The sequence below is a fragment of the Heterocephalus glaber genome, unplaced genomic scaffold, assembly GCF_053883595.1.
Source record: "Heterocephalus glaber isolate CG9 unplaced genomic scaffold, H.glaber_assembly_v1.0 deba00001564, whole genome shotgun sequence".
Lineage (NCBI taxonomy): Eukaryota > Metazoa > Chordata > Mammalia > Rodentia > Bathyergidae > Heterocephalus > Heterocephalus glaber.
This window is the reverse complement of record NW_028258351.1, coordinates 8,758,054-8,771,315: the sequence shown is the minus strand read 5'-3', so window position 1 is coordinate 8,771,315 and position 13,262 is coordinate 8,758,054. Positions and strand designations below refer to the sequence as shown.

The following is a 13,262-nucleotide window of genomic DNA, read 5'->3' as shown; positions in this document are numbered from 1 at the left end:
CCCCCAGCTCTGGGGCCTCTGCAGCCGCTGCCCTCCTCACACCTCCAGGCAGCTCATGCACAACAGCAACTTCAGCAGCAGCAACGGCAGCACAGAAGATCTGTTCCGGGACAGCATTGACTCCTGTGATAACGACATCACGGAGAAGGTAGGCCCTGTGAGGGTGGAGAAGGAAGGGATGCAATGTGTGCATGCTCCTGGGGTCAGTGGGGAGCACTCTGGAGACTTGGGAGACCCTGTACCTGCCCAGGGGTTGGGGGCAGGCAGACAGGTCACATGGTCCCCCCACACATACACACGCTCATGACTTCTGTGCACATATGATCATCTAGAGGTCTCAGTCATGAGCACCAGTTTCTCAGTGCTGTGGCCTCAAAGGTCTCCATGCCACCTCTCCCCCTGCTGCTGCAGGTGAGCTTCCTGGAAAAGAAGGTGACAGAGCTGGAGAATGACAGCCTGACCAACGGGGACCTGAAGAGCAAGCTGAAGCAGGAGAATACGCAGCTGGTACACAGGTCAGGCTGGGGTCTTTGCTCTGGGGGATGCAGGGTTGACCTTGTAACCTCAGTCCTTCCACTCTGACGGGCTGAGGATCTTGACCTTGACTTTAGGCCCAAAGTACTCCAGGTGAGCAGCCTCCAGAGTGGTCTATGACAGGACCTGGGATCTATTGACTCTCATTGCATGCAGTGACAAGGGCCGTCCTGGGGATGAGTGCTGCAGAGGGAGAGGCCGATGGAGCACAGCATTCCCAGTGCTGTGGCAATGAGGCAGTGGATGCTGGACTTTGTCATCCTCCCCAGATGCAGGAAACTTGGTAGCTGGTTTGGGATCTGGTCCCCTACCTTGTGGAACTCAAAAATGGGCCCTTTTGTATAGCCCAGAAGGTCAGCCTGTTGCAGGGACCATTAGCAGTGAGGTGCCTGAGACTGACAGGCCAGCAAGGCTACAAGTAGTGGGCTTAGAACCATCCATGGGGTCTGGCCCTTTCCCAGGTCTGGCACGTTTGGGCCACTGGCCAGGATGTACCCATTTTTGGAGTCACAGTGCCTAATGAGCTAAATTGTTGACCAGAGGGGGAATGGCCAGGAAAGCAGTGCAGAGGAGGTGAGACCTGAGGCTGTGTCCAGCGTGGTAAGGCCCGCTGTTCCTCCCTGTGTTGCCCTGTCTTGTACACTGTCCTCTGCGCCTCTCCAGTATGTGTGATGGACACACCTCTCTGTAGGTGTCTTAGATGTCTTAGACGGTGGCCCACAGGCCTGGAAAACACTCAGCCACCTTTGTCAGTAAACATGTTAGGACTCGGTGGGGCCCAGGTTGGGATGAGACCGCTTGGGCCATGAGAACTTGCCTGGACTGGAGTTGTGCCCCCTCCTCAGAGTGCACGAGCTGGAGGAGATGGTGAAGGACCAGGAGACCACTGCTGAGCAGGTGCTGGAGGAGGAGGCCCGGCGACACCGAGAGGCCTACAGCAAGCTAGAGCGGGAGAAGAGCACGGAGCTGGACCTACTCAACACCAGGTACTCTGCACCAAGAGCTTTCCACCTGCTTGTGCCCTGGAGCCTCCTGTACAGACAGGAGAACTGAGCCTCTTGTTCCAACAACTCCAGTTTGACGCCTAAAAAAACCATGGGTGTAAGCGGGGTATGGTGGCTCATACCTATAATCCCAGCACTTGGGAGGCTGAGGCAGGATTGCCACAAGTTCAAGGCCAGCCTGGGCTACATAGCGAGTTTAAGGCCCGCCTGAATTACACAGCAAGACCCTGTCTAAAAAAACAAAAAAGAAAAAAGAAAAACAATGTGTTCATTAGGGACTACGTAGAAGAGTACTCATGATGTCAGATAAAGGGAACAGTACAGATCCCCATCACTAAGGTAATAGGCTAAAAAAAACTGGTCCTGGGGCTTCCTCCAGGTCTGATGTTTGGACTTGGAGCTCCTCCTGGTGTCAGATCCTCCTGACTCTGAACACTTGGCCAGAGGGAGCCTGACCAGAGGCCAGGAAATAGAAAGCCACAGCCTGGGTTTCCTGGAGGTTGCTGCTGTGCCTCTGGTGTACATGTGGCTTCATTGTTGAAACCTGAAGCAAGCAGGGCAAGAAGCAGCGCTGGCCAGGTGTCTGGGATTGTTCCCCTTAGCTGCGTGACCCCAGGCATATGGTGTGGTCTCCATCTCTGCCTGCCCTCCCTCCCTGTCTGCCCTGCTGAGCTGGGGGAGAGAGCGGAGCCCATGCACACCTGCATGTGGGGAGGCTATGAAGCCTGTTCTGCCTTCGCTGGTAGCTGAGGCTGCCCGGACCCCATCCTCTATGTCCCAGTGCTCCTCAGCCGCTGGCCCCTGACTGTATACCACGTGCAGGCATCTGGGGTCGGGGTGCTGAGTAGTGGCTGGCAATCGGGCCATGTGAAGCACCCTTCCTGACTCCTGTGCCTGACACCTTCTTTGTCACCCTCTTCGGCAGGGTGCATTTTAAATTTGGACTTGTGGTCTAAAAGCTGCTGTTTATAGCTTTGTGTGTTTATATGGGGGTGTCGCCTTAAAGGTGGGAGCTCTCACCCAGCCTGTTCCTGATGGCTGGCCAGACAGGGCACCTGCTACACCAGCTGGGAGAGGAGCAAGAGGTAGACAGAGGATGCAGAGCAGAAAGCCCACTCCCAGGAACTCTCCTAACCCAGGGCGCTGTCTGCGTACACTGTGCAGATGGTGTTCCAAGTCACTGCGTCACAAATCACGTGGCAGGTGTCATCTGAAGGTCTGAATTCCTCTCTGGCTCTGGCCTGGAGCCTCTGCTAGGGAGCCCCAAGGGCAGCAGTGGAGGCCAGGAACCCATCCCAGTCTCGGGGTGCGCTGGGGGCATCGGTTCCAGAAACGGCCCTGTGCAGCGCTGACAGTCCAGCTTCCTTGACCCCTGAGCCCCCCAAACCACCCGAACACCAGGCTCTGGAGCCACTGTGGAGCTACTGCGGACAGCCCCAAGTGAACACCGACCCAGGGCTATTTCTGTGGAGCCAGTGCCTGTGGACCTCAGGGGCAGCTGGAGGGAGTGCACAGACAGGCACCTGCCGGAGATGCTGCGGCGAGAGAGTGGAGAGCTCTTGTGGCCACTGCCTTCAAATGGCAGATTCTGAGGGGAGAGCCCCAGTCACAGCCAGTCACAGGAAGACTTTCTTAGTCTACCGGAAAAACATCCCCCCGTGGTGTTTCAGGCTTCAAAGGATACATGCAAAAAGCATCCTACCTTCTGGCAAGGCATAGTGGTGCATGCCTGTAATCCCAGCCCTCAGGAGGCTGAAGCAGGAGGATCACCGTGAGTTTGAGGTCAGGCTGGGCTACCTAGTGAGTTCAGAGCCAGCCTGAACTACAAAGCCAGACCCTGTCTCAAAAAAAAAAAAAAAAAAATCCTTCCCACCTTATTTTTTTTTTTTTTGGTACCGGGGATCGAATTCCTTCCTTCTTATTCACAAATGTTTCCTTTTATAGAAAACATAAGAATATTACCATTATTTTGGCTTGGCTGATAGGAAGCTCAAGGCTATGCAGATTGAATATACTTTATTCACAATGCTTGGGTCCAGAAGTGTTTCAGATTTCAGGGGGTTTTGTTTTTTGGTCTTTTTTTTTTTTTTCAAATTTTAAAATATTTACATATACATAATGAGATATTTCAGGAATAGGACCCAGGTCTAAACATGAAATTCATTTATGTTTCATGTAGAGCTATACATATAGCTTGAGTGTAGTTTTTAAACATTTTTATACAATATTTTAAATTTGTGTATGAAATCAAGTTTCATGGTATGTGGAATTTTCCATTTATGGCAGCATGTCAGTGTTCAGGATGTTTTGGATTTCGGAGCATTTTAGACTTTTGGATTAGGAGTGTTTTATGTATATTTATCATTCAGCATAGTTACTCTTGTTGTGTTTTTTTCTTTTTTGGGGGGGGGGTGGTTTATTTTTTATTTTTATTTTTTTGTACCAGGGATCAAAATTGGGACCTTGTGCTTCAGGGCAGGTGGTGGAACCACTGAGCTAAATCCCTGGCCCTGGTTTTTTTTTTTTTTTTTTTTTTTTTTTTGGTACCAGGGATCAAACTCAGGACCTTGTGCTTGCAAGGCAGGCATGGTGCCACTGAGCTAAATCCCTGGCCCTGTTTTTGTTTTTTTGAGGCAGGCTCTCGCTATGCAGTCCAGGCTGGCCTTGAACTTAACTATGTAGCCCAGGCTGTCCTCAAACTCAAGGTGATCTTCCTGCCTCAGCCACCATGCCCAGCTTGTCTCTCTTTCTCTTTGTTTTTTTGTATTTTCTCTTTTCCAGGAATCAGTGAAGAGCTGCAGATTGTCACTCTCTTGTGAGATTATTTCCATTCTCCATTCCTGAGATTATGTCCTTCTCCTTTCCCCAGGGTGCAGCAGTTGGAGGAAGAAAACACCGAGCTTAGAACAACTGTGTCACGACTCAAGTCTCAGACGGAAAAACTGGACGAGGTGAGCAATAGGTCTGAGCGAGGAGCAAATCCACAGAGAAGCGATGTTGACCATGAGGAAGGGGACTTTAATTTATAGTTTCTTCAATTCTAAAAAAACCGCCATCCCATAAAAATTGCCCAAAAAATGTAAACAGTGATTTGTGTTTCTGTATTTCTGATTTGGTGAGTTCTCTGCAGTGAATGTATGTGTGCCTTATATTCCTTGTACAGCAGGGTTATAGTCCTGGAGGAGAGTGGTTAGCCTTCGTTTGGGGTAACAGCTTCTGCTCAGGCGCCCCTGCGCCACTGAATGACCTCAGAGGCCTGCGATGCTCCTCGCTGTGCTCTAGAATTGGAGGGCCCCTGGCTGTTTCTGCAAGCCATGACTCAGAGGGTGCTGTCACCTGCCACACCGAGGTGTCTGGTAGATCCCCAGGGAAGCACCTGGGCATCATATGCCCCTCTCTGGAATCTCTCCTCCCCTGACCGGTCTCCCTGGCTGCAGGAGCGGCAGCGCATGTCTGACCGGCTGGAGGACACCAGCCTGCGGCTCAAGGATGAGATGGACCTGTACAAGCGCATGATGGACAAGCTACGCCAGAATCGCCTCGAGTTCCAGAAGGAGCGAGAAGCAACGCAGGAGGTGGGTCCCAAGACCGAGGGTCCTGGGACTCCCCACAGTGTTCTTGCTCCCACTAACCGGCCTCTCTCCCCTGCAGCTTATTGAGGACCTGCGGAAGGAGCTGGAGCACCTGCAGATGTACAAGCTGGACTGTGAGCGGACAGGCAGGGGCCGCAGCTCCTCATCCGGCCTGGGCGAGTTTAACGCCAGAGCTCGAGAGGTGGAGCTCGAGCATGAGGTCAAGCGGCTGAAGCAGGTGGGCCTGGGAGCCAATATCCAGCAAGACTGTGGGCTTCCGGTGCAGGACCTCCTCACCGACACTCACTCACTGCTCGCTGCTCCTTGTACAGACTGTCGGGCCAGCCAGCCTGTTTCCCTCAGGTCAAGCAACAGCTCTGGCTGTGTCTGATGGGTCTCAGGATCTTTCTTTTGTGTCCATAAAAAAAAGACACATTCCTGTCCTGTCCTTGGTTCTTGGGGTGAGGATGAGCCAACATCAGCTCCAGATGAGTGCCTAACTGGCTTGGTTCTCCCAGAAGCAGCCCCGAGGCCTGAGATCCCGTTTCACGTTCCTGGGAGGGCTGCCTTCACCAGAGACCAGACCGGGCTCAGGGAGTGGGTTAGGAAGGGCTGTGGTGCAGACTGGGAGCTGTCTGCTGAGGGCCCCCAGCAGGGCTCAGCCAACCCTGCAGCTGGAGGCTGCTACTCAAGTCACACCTCTGAGTATGCATCACCTGTGGCAGAAGTGCTGGTGGCAGGGTGCCCTCAGTGTCCCTAAACCCAGCCCATCCAGGAGGAACTTCCAGGTCTCAGGTGTGAGCCTTAGGTGCCTTTAGGCAGGAGCTGGAGCTTGGCATTGTGACCCTGGGGTCAGCTGTCCTCAGGAGCAAAGGCACCTTAAGCAACTCCCAGTGAGAGGGAATCCAGAGCCCGGCTGCAGGAGGAGCCCTAGGGAGGAAGGGATGGCCAGCCACACACCTGGCTTGAGACCTGGCTCCTCTGAGCAGGGCTAAAACTCCCCCTCTAAGCCCAGGAATTCTCGGGACACCAGGCCCTAGGCCTTCCACACTGACACCAGGCAAAGGCTACATCACCTATAGGCCACCTGGACTGGCTGTGACACATATAGGGAGGGTGCTGGTGGCCATCAGGAGACAGTGGATGCAGACAAGTGGATTCTTTCGGGCTCCAGTTGCTTCTGGAAGCTGATGTTGTCTTTATCCTGTCTTTGCAGGAGAATCACAAGCTGCGGGATCAGAATGATGACCTGAATGGACAGATCCTGAGCCTGAGCCTCTACGAAGCAAAGAACCTGTTTGCTACCCAGACCAAAGCCCAGTCTCTGGCTGCAGAAATAGACACAGCCTCTCGAGATGAGGTAGCCATGTCCTCTTGCTCTCTTAAAGGAGCCTGGCCCTATTGTATGGGTCCTACCCCATTCCTCCCTTCTGGAACCATGACCCCCAGGCTACCTAGAGCCCAAATGCCAGCCCAGGGCCTTCCTCATTGGAGACCCATCAAGGGGTACTTGTGCTGCCAAGCAGGCAAGGGAACCAGTGTTTCTTGTTTGCACATATTTTCACTTAGCCATCTCAGGGACACAGGCTCCCCCAGCTGCAGAGGGAGAGGGACCCATGTCTCTGGTGCCACAGCTCACTGTTTCTGTCACAAATACCAAAATACTGCCTACCCTTTAAGGTGCACTGAAGACCCCATGTCATTTCCTTCTGCCTGGGACTTAGAGCTCAGGGGTGGCATCTGACTTCAAAGAGTCCCTGGGGAAGCTGGCACTGCCCTGGGCAGAGCAGCAGTACAGTGGCACTCTAAAGGACATGCTGAGGACTGCCTGAGTGAAGGGCAGGACTGGGGTGGGGAGGGGGCCCTCATAGGCAGACAGCTGGCAGCCCCAGGAGTCTTGGGTTTGGGGCTGTGAGTATGAATTTCCAGGGCTGGGGATTTAGCTCAGTGGTTTCGACACTTGCTATGCAAGTGCAAGGACCTGAGTTCGATCTCCAGTACCAAAAAAAAGCAATGAATATGAATCTGCATTACACATACCTTTTGCTAGTGTTCTTAACCTTTGTGAAAGATCACCTGCATCCTGGCCGCTCCACAGACCAATTACATTGCCACAGACAATTGTCCTGGCCTCTGAGTGCCGAGGTTGATCAGGGGCCACCTAAACTAGGGCCCCTCTTGTCATCGGGCACTGGCCCACCCCAAGTCTGGGAGTCTGGGCTGAAGCCCAGCCCAGGTCCAGCCCCTGACCATCCTTCCTATTCCTTCAGCTCATGGAAGCCCTAAAGGAGCAGGAGGAGATCAACTTTCGGCTGAGGCAGTACATGGACAAGATTATCCTGGCCATCCTGGACCACAACCCTTCCATTCTGGAGATCAAACACTGAGCCAGGCTAGCTGCAAAGCAGCCTCAGGACCCCAGGACTAAGGGGCAGCCCTGCTCGAGGACATGGGGCTGGCTCCACACTCACATTCACGCTATAAATGTACCTCTGGCCGCCATGCCTACCATGTGCTGGTGTATGTGTGGGGAGGCTGTGAGCATGCCCATGGTGGGGTGAGCATGGGGCAATGGTTGTTAGTGGCACCTGCACAGTGAGCTGCGCCTGCACTTTGTGGCCCCTTTGCAGGGGCAGTGGACACTGGAAGTGTGGGGGCAGGGTGTGCTCTCAGGAGTTACTGTAATAATGAGAACTGGAAGCATGTGTTGCAGATACTGGGTAAAATGATTCTACCTCTGGGGATAAGGATGAGGAAATACTCTAGTGAGCTGGCTCTTACCAAGATGGTGACCTTTCCCAGGAGTTTGCTTGGCCTTGCCAGGCTCTCTGGCCACTTTTCACATCCAGGTGGGGAGGCATGGCAAGGAGGAAGGTTGTGGGAGAGCTCCTGCCCCATGGGTGGCCCTGTGTGGTTGGGGTGCACGAGGCCCAGAGGACTCAGGTTCACTGGGCAGTGGCACAGGCCGTCCTCGTGTGGTAGGGTTCTTGGCATTTTTAGGTTCTCTTTGCCCTCTCCGTCCCTGCTTACCTACCTCCCTTTTCTGTTTTTGTTTTGTTTTGAAAACAGTGAAATAGAAGAAGCATTCACTTGGGTATAAAATAAAGAAATGAAAAAGGAAAGTGGGGAAGAAGATTGGGACCTCGAGGTGTCTGAGGCCAGCGTTGACATCAGGCAACCAAAGAAATGATTTCCAGGGAGGAGCCCGCTCCCTGCAGGTGTATCTTGATGGGGGCCCATCATGGCTCCATTCAGCCTACTGAGAGCAGGTTTTGGGCTGGGTCTCAGGGTCTGAGCTCTGGGTGCCCCTGGGAAGTAACGAGGTCCCGTTCCAGCCCTGAGGAACGCACTTGTATCTGCTTCTCTACTGGGGAGCTCTGCTACATCAGGGAGGGCAGGGTATAGTCAGCAGAGTTGCAGGGAAACCTGTCTTCCTCCCTTCTGGCCCATGGTGGGAATTCACACCATGGATTTTTTAATGTGATCTTTTGTTCTGGGTGGCTGGGAGTAGAAACAATACTTTCCTTTAAATTTTCCAGTTTATCTCAATTTTATAGCTTGTGATTCATTTCCTTAACCCGAATCGATATAAACACATATGGCTTTACTTCTTCCCCTGTAGTTTCTTGTTTTCTTCAGCACATGTAGTGTAAGAAGGAAGGTTTGGGCATGTTGGGGAGGGGCAGGGAGGTGTGTGGAGAGAAGGGAGGGTCGAAGGGCCGGAGGAGGCCTTGTGGACTTGGGTGTGCTCCCTGCTTGACAGAAGCAGGGCTGTGGCCAGAACCGATCTTCACTCCATCCCAGTCAACTTGTGCTTTTGTTAGATTTCATGATTACTTTTTAATCTTATGTATGAGGTTTGGTCTTCTCAGGACTGGAACCACCCATGCCCAGCAGAGGGGTGAGGGTTGGTCCTTGGGAGCCTCTGCTCTTGGGATCCAGGTCTCCTTGGGCTCCCCTGAGGGTCTGAGGGGACACAGGCAGAGAGGGCCTGAGGAGTGGGTGTCTTGAGAATTTGCTAGGAGGCCATGACTTAAAGATAAAAGACATGGCATGGTGTAGGTCTGGGTTTGATTTTGGAAGGTGTCCCACAGGAGCCAGCCAAGTCAGGGTCCTGGTCTGTGGAGAGCTTAGTCCAGGGAGGAGTATTTTACACATGGAATTGTGTATGCTCCTTAGCTGCATTGGTGCAGAATTCCAGAGAAGGCAGCAGAGGCCATGGTCAGAGTCGGTAGAGGAAGAAAACAACACTGGCAGCCTGTCCTGCCAGCTCCTCCCTGTAGGGGGTGCCATGGGAATGGACTACCCCAGGAAATGCCAAGTCTGAAAGGCACCTAGACCTAGCCCAGTGCCACAGAGGCCTCTGAAGAGGGCCTTTTAACAGAGGACCTGCATTCCATATATCGCCTCCAGTTAATGCCAGCCTTCTTCCTTCCTTCAGCCAGGATGTACGTCTTACAAAACCTCATCTGTCAACTTGGTTTTTTAAGATCATGTATGTTTTTGAAGTGCACTTCTGGACTTGAAAGTTAACCTGAGGGGGTCTTAGTTCCCCAGCCCCTGGGGCAGGCTCCAGAGCTGTGCTTGATAGGACAAATTTGAACAACAAATAATTTTTAACTTTTAGAATATGCATGATCCATGCCACCCTTGGGACATACTGAAAATAAGCTTTTAAAAATTTGAATTACCAGATGTTCTGGTTTAATTACTGTAGGTGTGGCTCAGGTCTTGAAATATTTTACAGGTATTCCAGCTGACTCTAATTTAACTGGGCGTTGTATCTAGGGGGTGGGTGAGATTTTCTGTTTATTTTCATTTGTTTTTGTCAAACCTGGCAATCCCAACAAATAGGAATTAGCAGAACTTTGCCTGAAGTTACAGGTGGTTTTTTTCTCGGTTGAGAGAAGTGGGGGGTTTTGTAGAAGAGGTACCTTTTGAGTCAAGTGAAGTAGCACACATCTGTAATTCCAGCTACTGAGGAGGCTGAGGCAGGAGGATTGCAAGTTTGAGGCCAACTTGGGCAATACAACAAGACCTTATCTCAAAAAATAGAGCTGGTGGGCCGGGGATTTAGCTCAGTGGTTCCGATGCCGGCCTCGAAAGCACAAGGTCCTGAGTTCAATCCCCGGTACAAAAGAAAAAAAAAAGCTGGAGGGCTGAGGATTTAGCTCAATGGTTTTGCTGCCTGCTGTGCAAGTGCAGGGACCCGAGTTCAATGTCCGGTACCCTCCCCCCCAAAAAAAGACATACATTTTACCTGACACTAAGCTGTCCTTGTATTGAGTTGGAAACCAAACAAAATTAGCAGTTTTTTTAAACTTTGCAGTGGCCATTTATGTTAAACTGGTAGATTTACTTGAGAATTGTCAAAGAGATTCTTTTTTCCTGATTGCATTTCTGACATACTTCAAAGACAGAGCTCAAGAACCTCCTGAGCACTGTGTCCTGGAAGAGAGGTTTGCAGCTTTGGCTGTGCCCTGGAGTCTCCTGGGAATTCTGAAAGCTCTGATGACTGGGCAGCCCCACCCCACCCTGTGGCTCGGATTCAACTGAATTTGTACATACTTCCCCAGTGATGCTGAGGTGTGGCTCAAGGGGAGACCCCTTTGTTCTAGAAGGTTGTTGCCCAAAGGGAGAGGAAATGGGGCTTGTTGAACCTAGGCTAGAGAGTGGACCCTCTGCTGGGACAGTCCATGGTGGCTTTTTCTGGTGCTGATGCTGTTGAATGGTCCTTGCCTCAGGATGGGAGGCCAGGTGCCTTCAGGACTGGTGGCTCTTGCTGTTCTCAGAGCCAGGAGGCTAGCAAGACTGAGTGGGTGGCAGGGTCTCTGCCTGGTACCCCTGGAGTCCTAAGTGACACGTGTCGTGACGTACTGACCAGGACTCATTCCACAGTGGGAATACAACAGTCAGCTGCGCGCCGTCCCCCTGAAAGCAGCCTTGGCCACAGCAGCCACCTGCTTATACCACAGAGCAGGAGGGGACACTGGCTCTGTGGATTCTGCCTATTTCCTGACAGCCAAAGCCTCCAGCAAGGCCTGGTGGAGTAGAGAGAAATCCAGTCCTCTTTTTGTGCTGTGAGTGTGAGACATTGGCAGTTTTAACCCTAACTGTAGATGTGACTGGAATAGGCCAGAGTTTGGGGTGGCCCTCCTGTGAAGAAAATGAGTGCCTGGCAGGTCCCCAGCAACCCTGCAGAGGGCCGAGGTGGAGTCTGGGTTGAAGAGGGGCCATTTAGGACTTTGGTGCTGGCCTCCTCCACAGTCTTCACTCCCAGGCTCCCCTTGGGACCCACGGTCTCCCCTCTAACATGGCACTTAAGACTAGTAAGACTGACGTGTGTCCCACAGAGGTCCTCAAGTTAGACGTGCCATGCCCTTCCCTTGGAGCACTGATCTCAGGGACCTCCTGGTCCTGACATCCTGCTAAGCATGCACTGGTGACAGAAGCAGCCGGTGCGAGGCAGTAGGGACTGAAACCATGGGCTTGCCCTCCCTGCCTGGCAGGACAACCCCGAGGCCCTCCTGCCGTCCTCTCGCTGCCCACCTGAGAAAACAACTGCGTTGGAGGAGAGTTTGTTTCTCGCCCTGTGACCCTGGTGGAGGGTAATGCCACTGTCCTTCCTGGGTACTAGGTTTCCCATGTGACCTCACTGCCCCAACCTTGTAGGCTCCTCTCCATTGTGACCGTAATGCTGGGGTGTCAGACCCAGCTAGGGATGGCATCCCAGGCCACCCCTCCTACAGGTCTAAGTGCTGATGTCCTAGGGGTGACCCTGTCTCCTGCTGGGACCATCTGCTTTGCTGTGCTGCACAGGCTGTGATTTTTGTCTGCATGGTTTGGGGTCCCTGTCCGTGTGCCTTCTTCCCTGTCACCACTGTACAGGATTCTCCACGTTACCCTCTGCCCTGTTTTCTACGTCCCCTCTCCTCTCCTTCCCTCCCCTGCCCCGGAAATGTGTAGCACTCATCTTCTTTGTGGCCCCGTGCCCCCACCTTGTAAGGCCTTGCTCGCAGGCACATCTCCTGAGGGAGGATCAGGCCCGCTTCCCCTTGGCTTGCGCAGTCTTGTAGACACCGTCACTTTGTACAGAATTGTTCATTGTCTTAGGTCTGGGGGTGCTTAGTCCCTCATCGAGCCTGCAGGTAGTTTAGAAGCCTTGCTTCCCAGAAAAGGGTAACTTTGTGTAAAGCAGCTTCTCCCACAAACCTCTTCCTGTGTTGATGTGAATATTTATAGGCGGCAGAGTGCACTTTTAACCTGGGGCATCGGCCCGGGCAGGGATGTTGCAGAGCTGCAGCAGCTCCGGTACCCACTCTGCCCCAGAGGAAGCCCTGGCTGTGTGGTTCCCCATGCTTAGCAAAACTCCACTGCCTCTGGTGTATGGAACAGCTGTGGACCCCAGTAGGGCTGAAGGAAGAGACTGCTGCCCTCCCTGCCTGCTCTTAATACCTGCCCAGCCCCTGTCTGCTGAAGGTGCTCAGACCAGAGTGCCATTAATAATCCCAGACTGTCAGGACCTTGATGGGACAATACTCGAGTGAGGCCTCAGCCCCTCCCACTCCGGGCAGGGTCTCCGGGGCCCAGGCGGAAAAACTGCCCCCATGGCCTAGTGCCCAAGGGTTGGTTAGATGGCTTTTGACTCTCTGTGGGATTCAGCTTGGTTTTTGCCCCAGGAACCTATGTCTGGAAAGAGCTCTGGGGCCAGAGGAGGACCTCCATGTTCAGGTCCAGGGGAGGGAGTGTGGGCTGAGGCCCCAAGGTGGAGTCCCAGGTCCTGAGCTCTTCGCCTGAAGCCTGCTTCCTTCCAGAAGGGAGCAGGCTCTCCACGGCAGGCACCTTCCAGGGAACTGTAATGTACAGACCAAGGTGTAAATAAACCGTTGGCTTTTCTTGCCTGACTTGCTGTGAGTTTCTGTGGTTGAGGGAGGATGGGGAAGAGGCAAAGCCTGGCACCTGGTTCCGGGTTCACAGTGACTTCTCCCTCACCAGGAGCAGGCCCCGCCAGTGTGATGCCTGCTGTTCCCAAGGGGAGGAGATGTGAATCTGAGAAGCCCTGCAAGGTCCCCATTCCAGCCTGGGGCCCTTGATGTTTGAAAAGTTTGTCCTTGCTAACTGTGTTTCCCAGGAAGGGCTTCCCATGGTCTGT

General features: G+C 53.0%; 1 protein-coding gene across 6 annotated transcripts in view; it reads left to right on the top strand.

Moving 5' to 3' along the window:
* The window catches only part of Rab11fip4 (RAB11 family interacting protein 4), a 122,348-nt gene extending 109,334 nt beyond the window's left edge, over positions 1 to 13,014 (top strand). For 4 of the 6 annotated variants that reach the window (XM_087191936.1, XM_087191937.1, XM_087191939.1 and 1 more), the window contains 9 exons: positions 49 to 148; positions 412 to 515; positions 1,380 to 1,520; positions 4,408 to 4,489; positions 4,702 to 4,887; positions 4,976 to 5,113; positions 5,190 to 5,348; positions 6,327 to 6,470; positions 7,381 to 13,014. In XM_087191936.1, the coding sequence (XP_087048062.1) occupies positions 49 to 148; positions 412 to 515; positions 1,380 to 1,520; positions 4,408 to 4,489; positions 4,702 to 4,887; positions 4,976 to 5,113; positions 5,190 to 5,348; positions 6,327 to 6,470; positions 7,381 to 7,497 (1,171 nt within the window). In that variant the 3' untranslated portion in view covers positions 7,498 to 13,014. The remainder of the gene's footprint in view (positions 1 to 48; positions 149 to 411; positions 516 to 1,379; positions 1,521 to 4,407; positions 4,490 to 4,701; positions 4,888 to 4,975; positions 5,114 to 5,189; positions 5,349 to 6,326; positions 6,471 to 7,380) is intronic. The other 2 variants (XM_004870695.4, XM_087191940.1) reach the window with 1 other exon arrangement.
* The last annotated feature ends 248 nt before the right edge of the window (positions 13,015 to 13,262 follow it).